Raw genomic sequence first — 13,924 nt, forward strand, 5'->3', positions numbered from 1 at the left:
CTTACTAGTGATGATGAGCGAATATACTCGTTACTCGAGATTTCTCGAGCACGCTCGGGGGTCCTCCAAGTATTTTTTAGTGCTCGGAGATTTCGTTTTTCTTGCCGCAGCTGAATGATTTCCATCTATTAGCCAGCATAAGTGCATGTGGGGATTCCCTAGCAACCCGGCAACCCCCACATGTACGGTACTTATGCTGGCTAACAGATGTAAATCATTCAGCTGCGGCAAGAAAAACTAAATCTCCGAGCACGAAAAAATACTCGGAGGACTCCCAAACGTACTCGGGAAAACTCGAGTAACGAGTATATTCGCTCATCACTAGTAAGAGACCCTCCTTTATGTCTAATACAGGGTATATTTGAGTCCCCGTTCCGTCCAATTTTTGGCAGTTCTTGCTTTCTTCATAAATTATACTGAAATTTAAATTTTTTTTAAATAAAAAAATCAATTTTAAGTTTATTATAAGTATTTTTATTTTTTTCTTATATGTTGGCTTATATACTGTACAAGCAATTACACAAGAAAGAATGTTTCTTAGCATTTTCTCTTTCCTTTAAACTCCAAATTCTTGCCAATTTTGAATATTTTATTGACACTCCTTAAAGTGGACTAAAAGTGTGGCCCCATTGTTCTCAGCAGCGATCTGGGAGTAAGGGATACAACCAGGGGTCTTCACCCTACTGTATTCCCTCCATTCAGCACTTTTTCCATCCATTTCCACATTTTGACAGCCCCCAGACCTTTTTGTAGGATCTGAAAGAAAAATGCTCGGATTTTCCATTGACTCCTAATATCCTCATTACTCGAAAGGAGCATCCGAGCATTAGGAATTGCTTGGTTCGAGTAACGAGCATCCAAGCCTTTTAGCGCTCTCTCATCCCTAGTGCTAATCTTTACAGTTTCTTTACAGCAAAAAGGGGCGCAGCGCACAGGGTGATTATGCTGAGCCCCCTAAGGACATGCCCCAGAGGATCCAGTGAACCACGCCTTCTCGCAAAGACTGTAAAAACTAGCACCAAACCGACGGGCCATTATCTTTGGAATCCTATGGTGGATATAAGAAGAAAAAAAAAACTAAACTGAATACTCAGGAGACCAATGGGATTAAAAGTAAAAACAAACACTGGTCCCTTTTCTTTCTTGATGAGAGGTTTTCTTTAATTATAGGACACATACCCTTCAAATATGATTTTAGTACCTGTATTGATCCATTTTGATGGTTCCTTTAAAAAAACAAAAGTGGAGCTGCAAGGTATTTCTAATTTCCAAAGGGGGCGGTCCTATGAATTGAACTGTCCAATGGACACCTAAACCCAAAAGAACTTGGATTTCTGTGAATTATTTTTTTCCCCAACGTTCCTATGCATCAGTCTGCTCAGCTCCCCCTGCTTTATCGCCTGCATCCCATTGCCTAAAGTGTTTCTGAGCTTGCATGTTCCCTTTAAATTTACATAATAATTTTAACCCTTCCCACTAGGAGCTAATCATGCATCGTACACCTATTCATATGATGTAACCTGTCTGAAACAACAGAAATCACTGCTTTTTAACCACTTCAATTCCACTGTCAATCTCTGAGATCGTAATTTAAGTGGATCAATCCAAGTGACGTGTCTATTCCAGCGCCCATCGGTCCTTGGGAGCCCGATGACTGACTGGGTGCAGATGAGTTGCCAGAACAAGACTTTTCTACATTATATAATACAAATAATCTAAAAATTTCTAAAAAAAAAGTAAGAAAAAAAGATTTAAAGAAATAGATAAAAAAAAAGTTTGAATCATCAGTATTGCAGCATCCACAACAGTCCAATCTATGACAATGATTTAACGGTAAATGCTGTAAAAAATAATATCAAATTGCGGTTTTTAAGACCCTCAAAATTCAATCAGAACATTATTTCTTTCCCAAAATGGTATCACTAAAAATTACAGCTCACCATGCATATAACAAGCTCTTATATACCGTAGTTCTATCAATGGGGAAAAAAAATTAAAAACAAAGCGTTAATACTAAAAGAAGGCAACAAAAAAATTTTTTTTGTACAAATTTCATATATTTTTTTAAAATTATTATGATACTTATGTACAAAAATACAAGTTTGGTATCCCCCGTAATTACACAGGTCAACCATGGAGTCAAGTCATTTTTACTGCGCAATGAACACCGGAAAAGCAAAACCTATAAAACATTAGCAATATATACCGTACTTTTTTTCCACCTTTTTTTTGTTTTGTTTTGTTTTTTTATTTTGTTGTATTTTGTATAGTAAAGTGAATGGTGTTATACAAAGCTGCAATTCATCCAGCAAAAAAAAACAAACTATGCATGCCGAAAGAAAAGTTATGTTTCTTGGAAAAAGGGGGAAAAAAAAAGAAAGCGTCAAATAATTGGCTGCAGCTGAAAAGGGTTAATTAACGTTGCTAAATTTAAAAAAAAAATCTAATTTTTCATTGATTAGTCACATCCGAAGCTGCATTTAGAATTTTGCAGTTTGGAATCCTCTGACTTGGACCCTTACGAAGCAGATGCGGATGTGACTGGAGGAGACAATTGCTTTATTAACAGTGTACGATCTTTTTCTGCGGCATTTACAGATGTTCTCCTCTTCTTTTATAAAGCTTCCATTAAAAAGGAAAACTTCTACCAGATACACGGCGCGATGCACGACGTCATGAAGTTGCGATTGTCACAGAACAGATTGAATCCCTACATCCCACGTCTGTGCAAGGCGTTCAATGCACAGCTGGGACAGCTGGAGCCACAGGGTGATGCTGATCTCTACAACCTGATAAGGTAAGACATTAGAATATTGGTCTCGAGGTCCCACCCGTCAAAATCTAGAATTATGTAACCCATAAGGTTAAGCCATTAAAATTAAAACCCTGAAATTCGGTGCCCCTCCCCCGAAAAATAAAATATGACATAATCGAATCTTCCTATGTTCCCTGTCAAGGATTAGCCTGAGAAGGTCACACAGAACCACTCGTTGCGATCTTTATGTCGAACAGCTGTTTGCACTAATAGGCCGGTTATCGGAAAACTAACATTGAGCATATGGTATATGCACCTCCGCTTCCAACGTATGGAATATATGTATATACCCTCGCACGATCACCACTAATTCCACAATTACCACAGATTACTCGCCATTACCACCAGTCATTTTTTATTATACACGGGCTGACTAGAGGCCTGGTTCTAGTAGCGTATGGCTTCAAGGTGCGGTTTACAGAACAAAAGGAACAGAACAATTAAGTTTTATATTTAATCCAAAGGGGGGTATTGTTTATGAAAAATCTACAAAAGATTTTTTAAAGGGGACAAAACAATAGAGCATATACAGTTTCAGAAAATAAAAGGATTTAACAAGAGAATTTACTACACTTATCGCAGAGACGATTCGATTTAGCTGAAGGAGAGCGCTTTGCTTGGGGCCGTTCAGTAAACGGAATTCAGACATGCATGATGCGCATCTCTGTACAGGAACCCAGACCATAATTTGGCTTGATCTATTAGCACGAGTTACACCCCCCTCCCGCCGTGATGACCTCTGTTATGATCTGGTGGCCTAGGAGCAGCATGAGAAGTACTCTGGAGAAGGTGGTACCTGTACTGACCGCAAACCCTGAACTTAGCAGCGCAACTAGAAGTAGCCGTGGGGGGGTAACTAACACTCCCTAGACCCCTCGACACAGCCTAAGAACTAACTTCCCCAGACAGAAACAGGAAACCTATCTTGCCTCAGAGAAAATCCCTAAAGGATAGACAGCCCCCCACAAATATTGACTGTGAGAGGAGAGGGAAATAACATACGCAGACATGAAATCAGAATTTAGCATAGGAGGCCATACTAGCTAAAAAGAAAGAATAGAACAGAGTACTATGCGGTCAGTATTAAAACACTAGAAAATATCCACCAAAGAAAATACAAATCACCACATCTGACTAAAGACATACAGGGTATATCTGCATCTCCAGAGACACAGCTTGGCTGCAAAAAATCCTTCACAGACAAAGCTGGACAAGACAAAACATGAAAATGCACAGAACTATAAGGTCCACAGCAGGTGGACAGCAAAAACAAAGCCAGGACTTATCTTTGTAGAAAAGCACAGCAAACAGGAGAGACCAGAAGGGAAGTGAATCCTCCAAAAACAATGGACAACTGGCACTGACTAAAGGATCAAGCAGGACTAAATAGCTGAGTCCAAATTGAACACACCTGATGAATGCTGTGATCCACAGACAGCAGCACTACCACTCATAACCACCGGAGGGAGCCCAAGAGCAGAATTCACAACAGACCTCACAATGGCCCGGGTTGTGGGATATCCTCAGCCCTTCAGGATTTTATGAAAATCCCAATTTATGCAATAACTTCACTCCTGATGCTTGCTTAAGTTTGAAATCGCCGCCATATTTTCCATCGGGATTTTATCTTTCTCCAGAGAGCACACATGACAAGGCTGTTGTCAGTTATCTGGCCACTATGGATTTGTGGCTTATAGGCAGTGGTTACAGTCATGAGAAAATATGCATTTTCTTCCCCTGTTCACCCTGATGCTGAAAATGTATATCCCATCCCTATAGGATTTATGCAAACTCCATTATTCATATTTTTCGGTCGGTGCCTTAGTCTAGCAAATATGTTTGGCTAAAAGGAATATGCACCTGTGAAGAACAGTAGCTATTTCTAAGGTCTTCAAAGTCCTCTCCAACTTAACTATGTGTCCAATCTGTATCTCTTTGTCCAAACATAATGGACATCCTCATTAGTATGCCAGGGTCTTTTGTCACAAAAGGAGCTCTTGCATGCATTTTAATTAGGATTGTCACTTCTTTTTCTCTCCAATCTGTACATCAAAGTCTTACTAATGTCTCATGTGTTAAACTATGAAACTCGCATAAAGGCACCTTTGATTGCTGCAAAAAAAGAGAGAAGTGGAGGAGGGAGAATACCCCTTCACTACAGAGTTATAGAGATTTTTAATATTTTCTATGACATACCCCAAAATGGTACCAATAAAAACTACACCTTGAGACACCAAAAAAAAAACAAGCCCTGACAAAGCTCCATCAAAGTTAAAGTTTGGTATCGAAATAATTGTACCGGACTGGAGAGTCAGGTTGTTGAAGTCATTTTTGCCATCCAAAGAACACTGTGAAAACTAAAAACCCCAAAAAACAATGGATTGAGTTTTTGTTTTTCCATCATTTCACCACAATTGGAACTTTTTCCCCATTTATTAGTACATTATGTGGTAAAGCAAATGGTGTTAAAAACAGCAACCCGTCCTGCAAAAATCAAGACCTCATATGGCTATGGGGAACTGAAAAATAAAGGGGGAAGAAAATACAAAAGGATAAAAAATAAAATAAAGATTGATCACTTCATTAAGGGTTGATTACGCTTAATGGTTGCACTGCAATACACGCCGCCGGCAGCTTTCATCGATGTGCCCATCATGAGCGGCGTGTGGCGGTAACATCATGCTCCGTCCATGGCTGGCATGTCAACATCAGCTGCAGGCTACAGAAGGGGATGCCGCACATCGTGGGAACAGAGGAAGGACAATAGCTTAGCAGCAAAAAAGGACATTATGTCAGGAAGTATCCCAGGATGGTGGTTATTATACCAGGAAGGGACCCAGGATGGGGGGGCATTACACCCGGAAGGCGTTCAGGATGGGGGACAATATACCAGAAAGGGGTCCATGATGGGGAATATTACACCAGGATGTGGGACATTATTACAGGATGGGGAGCCAGGACACGGGACATTATTACAAAAAAAAGCCAGGATGGGGTGATATTATTACAGGAAGGGTCCAGGATGGGGGACATTGTTACAGGAAGGGACCAGGATGGGGGACATTGTTACAGGAAGGGACCAGGATGGAGGGCATTGTTACAGGAAGGGGCCAAGATGTGGGACATTGTTACAGGAAGCGGCCAGGATGGAGGATATTGTTACAGGAAGGAGCGAGGATGGGGGACATTGTTACACGACGGGGCCAGGATGGAGGATATTGTTACAGGAAGAGGCCAGAATGGAGGGCATTGTTACAGGAAGGGGTCAAGATTGGGGGCATTGTTACAGGAAGCCGTCAGGATAGAGGATATTGTTACAGGAAGGGGCCAGGATGGGGGGCATTGTTACAGGAAAGGGTCAGGATAGGGGACATTGTTACAGGAAGGGCCCGTGATGGGGACATTGTTACAGGAAGGGACCAGGATGGGGGACATTGTTACAGGAAGGGGCCAGGACTTTATTACTTTGAGGATGAACAGATATATATCTTTATATGATCTTCAGTGCTACAATGGCCTATACATCTGACCTATATGCAGGTGGGCCCCAGGTCCAAATTTTGTATCAGGGCCCATGAGATTCTGGTTTTGCCACTGTCCCTAAGGCTATAAATGTTGGTTACCTTACAATAATATTTTTCTCGTTTGTACAGTCCATACCTGAATATAAATCTGGCTATCAGTAAAAGCAAGTACAGCAGAAGCGTAAAGCCGGAGGCGTAGACAAAGATTTACGGATTTAGGACTATTTCCTACAACTAGATATTAATGATAATCCCATTATTAAATAAAGATAGTCCATGAATTTAGAGTCACTGAGGACCAGTATGGTTGTGGTTCAGAAGAGACCTTGGTATGAAGGTGAAATTTGGAAAAGAAGAATCTACTCCTTGAAATTATTCCCTCCCGACTTACTGTGTGTAATTCTCCCATCAGAGGCGTCATGTATCCAGCCGTGGTGGACAACTTGTTTGGAAATGGGACCTGTCCAACTAGTAAGGACACAATCAAAGAATTCGAGGAGCATTTCTGGAGGTTCGATGAAGGTTTTGAGTATGGATCACAGATACCCGAGTGGTTTTTAAGGTAAACTGTGCATTTCCAGCCCTCTTGGGGTTGTCATGTCATGACCTATCCATAGCATATTATTGATCATTGGAGGTCCGATGGCTGGGACCTGCACCAATCAGCAAAGGGGGCTACTTTTATGTCCGCTATAGATATGAGCAGCTGATCAGATGCCGACCGCCGATCTACTAATTCTTTATGGGAATCCCAACAGAACCAGGAAGCATAGGCCAAGATAGCATTAAATAATCTTTATTCACAAACAAATCTAAAATAGCACAAATAGAGTAAAAAGAGTAAAAATAGAGATATAAATACAAAAATACTGCCTGCTAGGGAAGTATACCAATTCCTAATAGGCCATGGTCGTAAAACAAGAAAAAGTCAAAGCCTAGTTGGATATCAAAAGTTGCCACCAGAAACAGGAGGGAAATCCTAAGCACAAACCCTATCAAAGGTAAACTAAAATAGTCAGTAAAGTTACTGAGGAATAGAATAGGTATACGACCTGGCAGTGCAGATCCCCGACGCGCGTTTCGTGTGCTGCTTCTTTCTGGGGGGGGTTTCTGCCATCAGTCACACCTTTACTATGTGATGTTTGTATATTTACCCTTTGCATGCTAAAAGTCACTTTGGAATTACTATGTGCTACCAGCGTTATAGAAAGCCACTTGGCTCTTAGGTGTACTATTCCTCAGTCACTTTACTGACTATTTTAGTTTAGCTTTGTGAATCCCTTTGATAGGGTTTGTGCTTATTACTTCCCTTCAGTTTTTTTAGTGCCAACTTTTGATATCCAAATAGGCTTTGACTTTTTCTTGTATTATGACACTGGCCTATTAGGAATTGGTATATTTCCCTAGCAGGCAGTATTTTTGTATTTGTATCTCTGTTTTTACTCTTTTTACTCTATTTGTGCTATTTTAGATTTATGTGTGAATAAAGATTATTTAATGTTATCTCGGCCTGTGCTTCCTCGTTCTGTTTGGATTGCTATATATTTGCAAAGTGCCGTAAATCTAAGCCGTCTTTTTTTGTAGGTTTATCTAATTCTTTATGGGGTTGACAAGCCAAGTGCAGCCCCATAGAGAATAAAGCTCCCCATTCTATGGATCGGTGCAGGTCCCAGCGATTGGCCCCCCAATGATCATTATTCTGTGGATAGGTCGTAACTTTTTTTTTTTTTTAACCGGACATTATTGCTGTAAAATGATAATGTCCTACCATCAGGCTGGAATAGATGAAGACTTTGCATTGAATTGAGTGTAAAAGGAGCAGAGAGTAGGGGCTGTGCATTTCTACAAAGCCCGGGTGACTCTGTGACTATATAATAATCCCATAATGGCAGAGATGACCGCTGTATTTTAGCTTTCTTCCTAGGCCTGGCTACTAGATGACGAGGCCAGGAGTATACACTGGATGACGTAGAAGTAAATCTCCGCACACGGGGACAGAATGAGGCCGCAGCTCAGCTCTGCGCTGTAGTATGATGTTGTGGGAGCACAAAGGTCAATCTCCGGCAGTAATACCTTGAACTTTGCTTTGAAGACAGTGATACAGTATATTTGCTTACATCAAAGATAATAAACATTTGCAATCAAAGTTATTCAATCCACTTTGCAAATTCGGTTTACTTGCAAACTTTCAGCTGTTTGCAATAAACCAATGCAACACGAACAATGTAAAAAGCTCAACACAACTAATATACCAAATGGTTTATCCAAAATTCAGCACAAAATTGCTCAGAATTATTCAACTTTTCATGACAAGCGTCTTTAGCACTTAGAAAATCACTTCTGGCTGTTATAACCTGATGTAAACGTGATGTACACACAGTCAGCAGCTTCTGGAAGTCATTCCTGAAGGATCTGAGCCCAATCCTCATGGACAGTGGCCTTCAGGTCTCTAAAATACCTGGATTGTCAAGACATTGGCCCATAAAGTCTGATAAAAGTCTACAGCCACTCTGTGTAACTGCAGACTTCTAAATCCTGACAGCAAGCGCACCGCACACTGTCAGGATTCTCCCATATTGCCGGCAAAAGGAAGCGGTCACGTGACCACAAGTTTGAGATCTGCATACTTCCAGCCACATTCCAACTAGACATGTGCTTAATTAACTTGTACTGAGTGATGCCGTGCACGTCTAGTCAGTATGTGGCCGAAAGATTGCAAAATCTCATACTTGCCATCACGTAATCACCTACTCTCCCTGGCAATACCGGAGAATTTTGACAGCTGCATACAACACTCTGTAAGTATTCAGAAATCTGCAGTTACAGTGACTTGCGAAAGTATGAACCCCTTGTTTTTTGACCTATTTTGTTACATTAAGACCCGTGTTTAAATATTTTGTAATCCCATTTGTGTGTGATGCATCAGCCCTAAACTGTCTAAGTTCATGAAGTGAGAAAAATCTAAGTATTAATTAGTTTAATGGGCTCAAATAACTAAAAATTGTCATGTGCATATGTATTCACCCCTTTTGCGGTGAAATCCCTAAACATTTCTGGTGCGTGCAATTACTTTCATAAGTCTCATGCTTAGTGACAGGATGTCCACCTGTCTACGATCTTTGTCTCAAGTATCTGTCAGTGTATACACTTTACATTTTCTGAAAGGCCACAGAGGCTGCAACACCATTAACAAGAGGCACCACTAACCAAACACCATGAAGACCAAGGAGATCTCCAAACAGCACCATGAAGACCGAGGAGATCTCCAAACGAGTCAGGGACAAAGTTGTTGACAAGTACAAATCAGGGTTGGGTTATAAAAAAATTTAAAAAAGTATCCCAATATCTGATGATCCCCCGGAGCACCATCAAATCCATTGTCATCAAATGAAAAGAACATGGCACCACAACAAACCTGCCAAATAAGGGTGCCCACCAAAACTCTCAGCCCAGGCAAGGAGGGCATTAATAAGAGAGGCAGCACTGTAACAAAAGGTAACCCTGAAGGAGCTGTAGAGTTCCCAAGAAGAGACTGGAGTATTTGTACATACGACCACAATAAGCCTTACACTCCATAGAGATGGTCTTTATGGAAGAGAGTGTGCAGAAAAAAAGCCTTTACTTACACACAAAAATTGTGAAGCTCTTTTTGAGTTTGCCAAAAGTCATGTGGGAGACTCTCCTAATGAAGGAGGAAGGTGTTGTGGTCAGATGAGACCAAAATTGATCTTTTTTGGCCAGCAAGCTGGTGTCAAACCAATACAGCTCATCACTCCAAGAAAACCATCCTCACAGTGAAACATGGTGGAGGCAGCATCAAGGTGTGGTGATGTTTTTCAACAGCATGGATAGGGAAAATGATTCAAGTTAAGAGGGAGATGGATGGTGTGAAATACAGGCATATTCTTGAGCAAAAACCTGTTTCAGTCTGTAAGTGATTTGAGACTGGGACCTAGGTTCACCTTCTAACAAGTCAATCATCCAAAGCATACTGCTAAAGTAATACTCGAGTGGCTTAAAGAAAACATATAAATATTTTGGAGTGGCCGAGTCAAAGCCCAGACATTAATCCATTTGGCAATCTGTGGTCAGACTTGAAGATTGCTGTTCACCAAAGGAAACCATCTAACTTGAAGGAGCTGGAGTAGTTTTGCCTTAAGTAATGGGCAAAAATCCCAGTGGCCAGATGTGGAAAGCTCATAGAGACTTTCCAAAGCGACTTGCAGCTGTAATTCCCACAAAAGGAGGCTCTACAAAGTACTGACTTTAGGGGGGTGAATAGTTATGCACACTTACATTTTTTGTTATTTTGTCCTATTTGTTGTTTGCTTCTCAATAAAAAGAAAAACAAATGTTCACAGTTGTATGCATGTTCTTTACATGAACTGATGCAAACCCTCAAAAAAAACTGTGAAATTCCAGATTGTGAGGTAGCACACGAAACACAGAAAATGCCAAGGGGGTGAATACAATCACAAGCCACTGTACATGGAGACCATAATTAAGAAACTCTGTTGAAACCTGTAGGTCTATGACCTCCTTTATTATACTGTTTAATAGTCTACTGGTTCTGAAATGGAGCTTTTTATATGGCTTAATTAAAAGCTACGGTAAGTATTAAAAATATTTACCAGTTTCCTAGCTGAATTCCTCCATCCTTTCTGATGACTGAAGACTTATCAGAAGACCAGACAAAACCTTTAAGAGAAGAGATCTTTGCTTTGCACAAACATGGAAAAGGAAGACAATGAATGTTCCAAGAGATATAGACGGAAGCCGTTCACAAGTTCAAAACGCTGTCTATACTACTTGAACATGGCAGGTAGAAGAAGCTGTCACTGGCTGCCACCAGATTACTGAGGGGGCAAGTGGTCAGAAACCCTCGAGCAACTTCCTCAAGCAACTTCAAAGCCCTGCAGCAAGATTTGGTGGCAGCAGCACTAAAGGCCCCTTCACATTAAGCGACGCTGCAGCGATACCGACAACGATCCGGATCGCTGCAGCGTCGCTGTTTGGTCGCTGGAGAGCTGTCACACAGACAGCTCTCCAGCGACCAACGATCCCGAAGTCCCCGGGTAACCAGGGTAAACATCGGGTTACTAAGCGCAGGGCCGTGCTTAGTAACCCGATGTTTACCCTAGTTACCAGCGTAAAAGTAAAAAAAAACAAACACTTCATACTTACCTACCGCTGTCTGTCCCCGGCGCTGTGCTCTGCACTCCTCCTGTACTGGCTGTGAGCGTCGGTCAGCCGGAAAGCAGAGCGGTGACGTCACCGCTCTGCTTTCCGGCCGCTGTGCTCACAGCCAGTGCAGGAGGAGTGCAGAGAAGCAGAGCGCCGGGGACAGACAGCGGTAGGTAAGTATGTAGTGTTTTTTTTTTTTTACTTTTACGCTGGTAACCAGGGTAAACATCGGGTTACTAAGCGCGGCCCTGCGCTTAGTTACCCGATGTTTACCCTGGTTACCAGTGAAGACATCGCTGGATCGGTGTCACACACGCCGATCCAGCGATGTCCACGGGAGATCCAGCGACGAAATAAAGTTCTGGACTTTGTTCAGCGACCAACGATCTCCCAGCAGGGGCCTGATCGTTGGTCGCTGTCACACATAACGATTTCCTTAACGATATCGTTGCTACGTCACAAAAAGCAACGATATCGTTAACGATATCGTTATGTGTGAAGGTACCTTAAGTGTTCAGTTTGCACAATATGGCGAATATTAAACGCTGAAGGTCTCCATGCCCGGACTCCAAGATGTCACCTCTACTGACCCAAAATTGCAAGAAAGGTTGCCTCCAATATACTTAAAATCATACATAATACACAGGAGATTTTGTATTATGTTCTGTGGAGCGATGAAATATAAGTGGAACATTTTGGGCCTATGGATCCTTTTACTTTCACCCCCATGCTAATCCCTCCACCAAGTAAGGAAGTAGTCATTTCTCCCTCCATCCTCCCCAGCCATCTCACCTCCTCTGAACTGTTCATTCACATTCAAGCCTTTTTCTCCAGACACACACGGCCACACTATGTCCTATCCTGCTCCCACCTTCTAACACTCTGTCTGCTACTCCTCATTGCTGGCGACATATCCCCAAATCACAGCCCTCCTCAACACATCTCCACACTCATTTCTAACCACCTGCCATGATCCTCTACACGTCTTCGCAATGATGATAACTTCATACCCATTCATCCAGCCCCCGGTCCCTCTACCTGGAGCTCTATGGAACGCACGCTCTGTCTGTAACAAACTGTCATTTATCCATGACCTCTTTATCGCCAACAAACTCTCATTCCTTGGCATCACTGAAACCTGGCTCACCCCCTCTGACTCCAGCCTCCCAGCTGCACTTTCGTATGGCGGATTCCATCTCTCTCACACACCCCACCCCAGCAACAAACGTGGTAGAGGAGTTGGCTTGCTCCTGTCCGACACCTGCTTCTTTACCTCAACCCCACTACCACCCTCTGCTACTCTTCCCTCGTTTGAGGTGCACTCGGTCTGCATCTACTCCCCCTCCAACCTCCTGCTGGCTGTCCTCTACCGCCCCCCATAACTAGCCATCTCCACCTTTCTTGACCACTTCACCACCTGGCTGCTTCATTTCCTCTCTGCTGACATCCCCACTATCATCATGGGCGACTTCAACATCCCCATTGACACTTCCACCTCAGCTACCTCTAAACTTTTATCACTCACTGACTCTTTTGGCCTCACTCAATGGTCTTCTGCGGCCACTCACAAAGATGGTAACACACTGGACCTTATCTTCATCTGCCTCTGTTCCCTTACTAATCTCACTAACTCACCCTTCCCCCTGTCTGACCACAACCTACTGACATTCTCTTCCCTCTCCTCTCCTAGTGTGCAACTCCCACTCCACAATCTCACTCACCCTCGCAGAAATCTCAAACACCTCAATTTACAATCACTCTCTAAGTCATTTCTCCCTCTTACAGACATAGCTTCCCTTCATGAGACAGATGCTGCTGCCACTTTTTATAACACCACAATAACAGCAACATTTGATTCGTCCGCCCTCCTCACACACAGCAAAATTCGTACAATCAACAAGGAGCCCTGGCTGACAAGCCTGACCAAAGAACAGAGACGGGCTTCCAGGGTCGCTGAGCATAAATAGAAAACATCCCACTCTGCCGAGCACTTCATCGCATACCAGCAGTCCCTCGCCAGCTTCAAGTCCACTCTCACTGCCGCAAAACAAACTTTTCATCTCTCATATCCTCCCTGTCTCACAACCCTAAACAGCTTTTCAACACTTTCAATTCTCTACTCCATCGCCCAGCACCTCCTCCCTCTCCTCTCATTTCTACCGAAGACTTTGCCTCCTTCTTTAAGCAGAAAATCGATACGATCAGAGAAAGCCTTTGCCCTCAGCCCCCAATGCCCCTCTTCGCTGCTCAGCCCTGTTCCTCCAAAACAGGCTTCTCCACCATGACAGAAGATCAGCTCTCCACTCTCCTGTCAAGATCACAGCTCACCACTTGCATGCTTGACTCGCTCCTGTCCCACCACATCCCTGACCTCGCCATAGTCTTCATCTCAACCCTAACA

The 13,924-nt window shown here is 42.6% G+C and overlaps 1 protein-coding gene across 4 annotated transcripts in view; it reads left to right on the top strand.

Moving 5' to 3' along the window:
* CYP39A1 (cytochrome P450 family 39 subfamily A member 1) overlaps positions 1-13,924 on the top strand; it is a 148,047-nt gene that overhangs the window by 50,162 nt on the left and 83,961 nt on the right. For all 4 annotated transcript variants that reach the window (XR_011312532.1, XR_011312533.1, XR_011312531.1 and 1 more), the window contains exons 3-4: positions 2,623-2,797; positions 6,752-6,901. Coding sequence is in view for 1 of the 4 variants with exons in the window: in XM_069728205.1 (XP_069584306.1) it covers positions 2,623-2,797; positions 6,752-6,901 (325 nt within the window). In the remaining 3 variants the exon portion in view is untranslated. The remainder of the gene's footprint in view (positions 1-2,622; positions 2,798-6,751; positions 6,902-13,924) is intronic.

The sequence above is a fragment of the Ranitomeya imitator genome, chromosome 5 (genome assembly GCF_032444005.1).
Source record: "Ranitomeya imitator isolate aRanImi1 chromosome 5, aRanImi1.pri, whole genome shotgun sequence".
Classification (NCBI taxonomy): domain Eukaryota; kingdom Metazoa; phylum Chordata; class Amphibia; order Anura; family Dendrobatidae; genus Ranitomeya; species Ranitomeya imitator.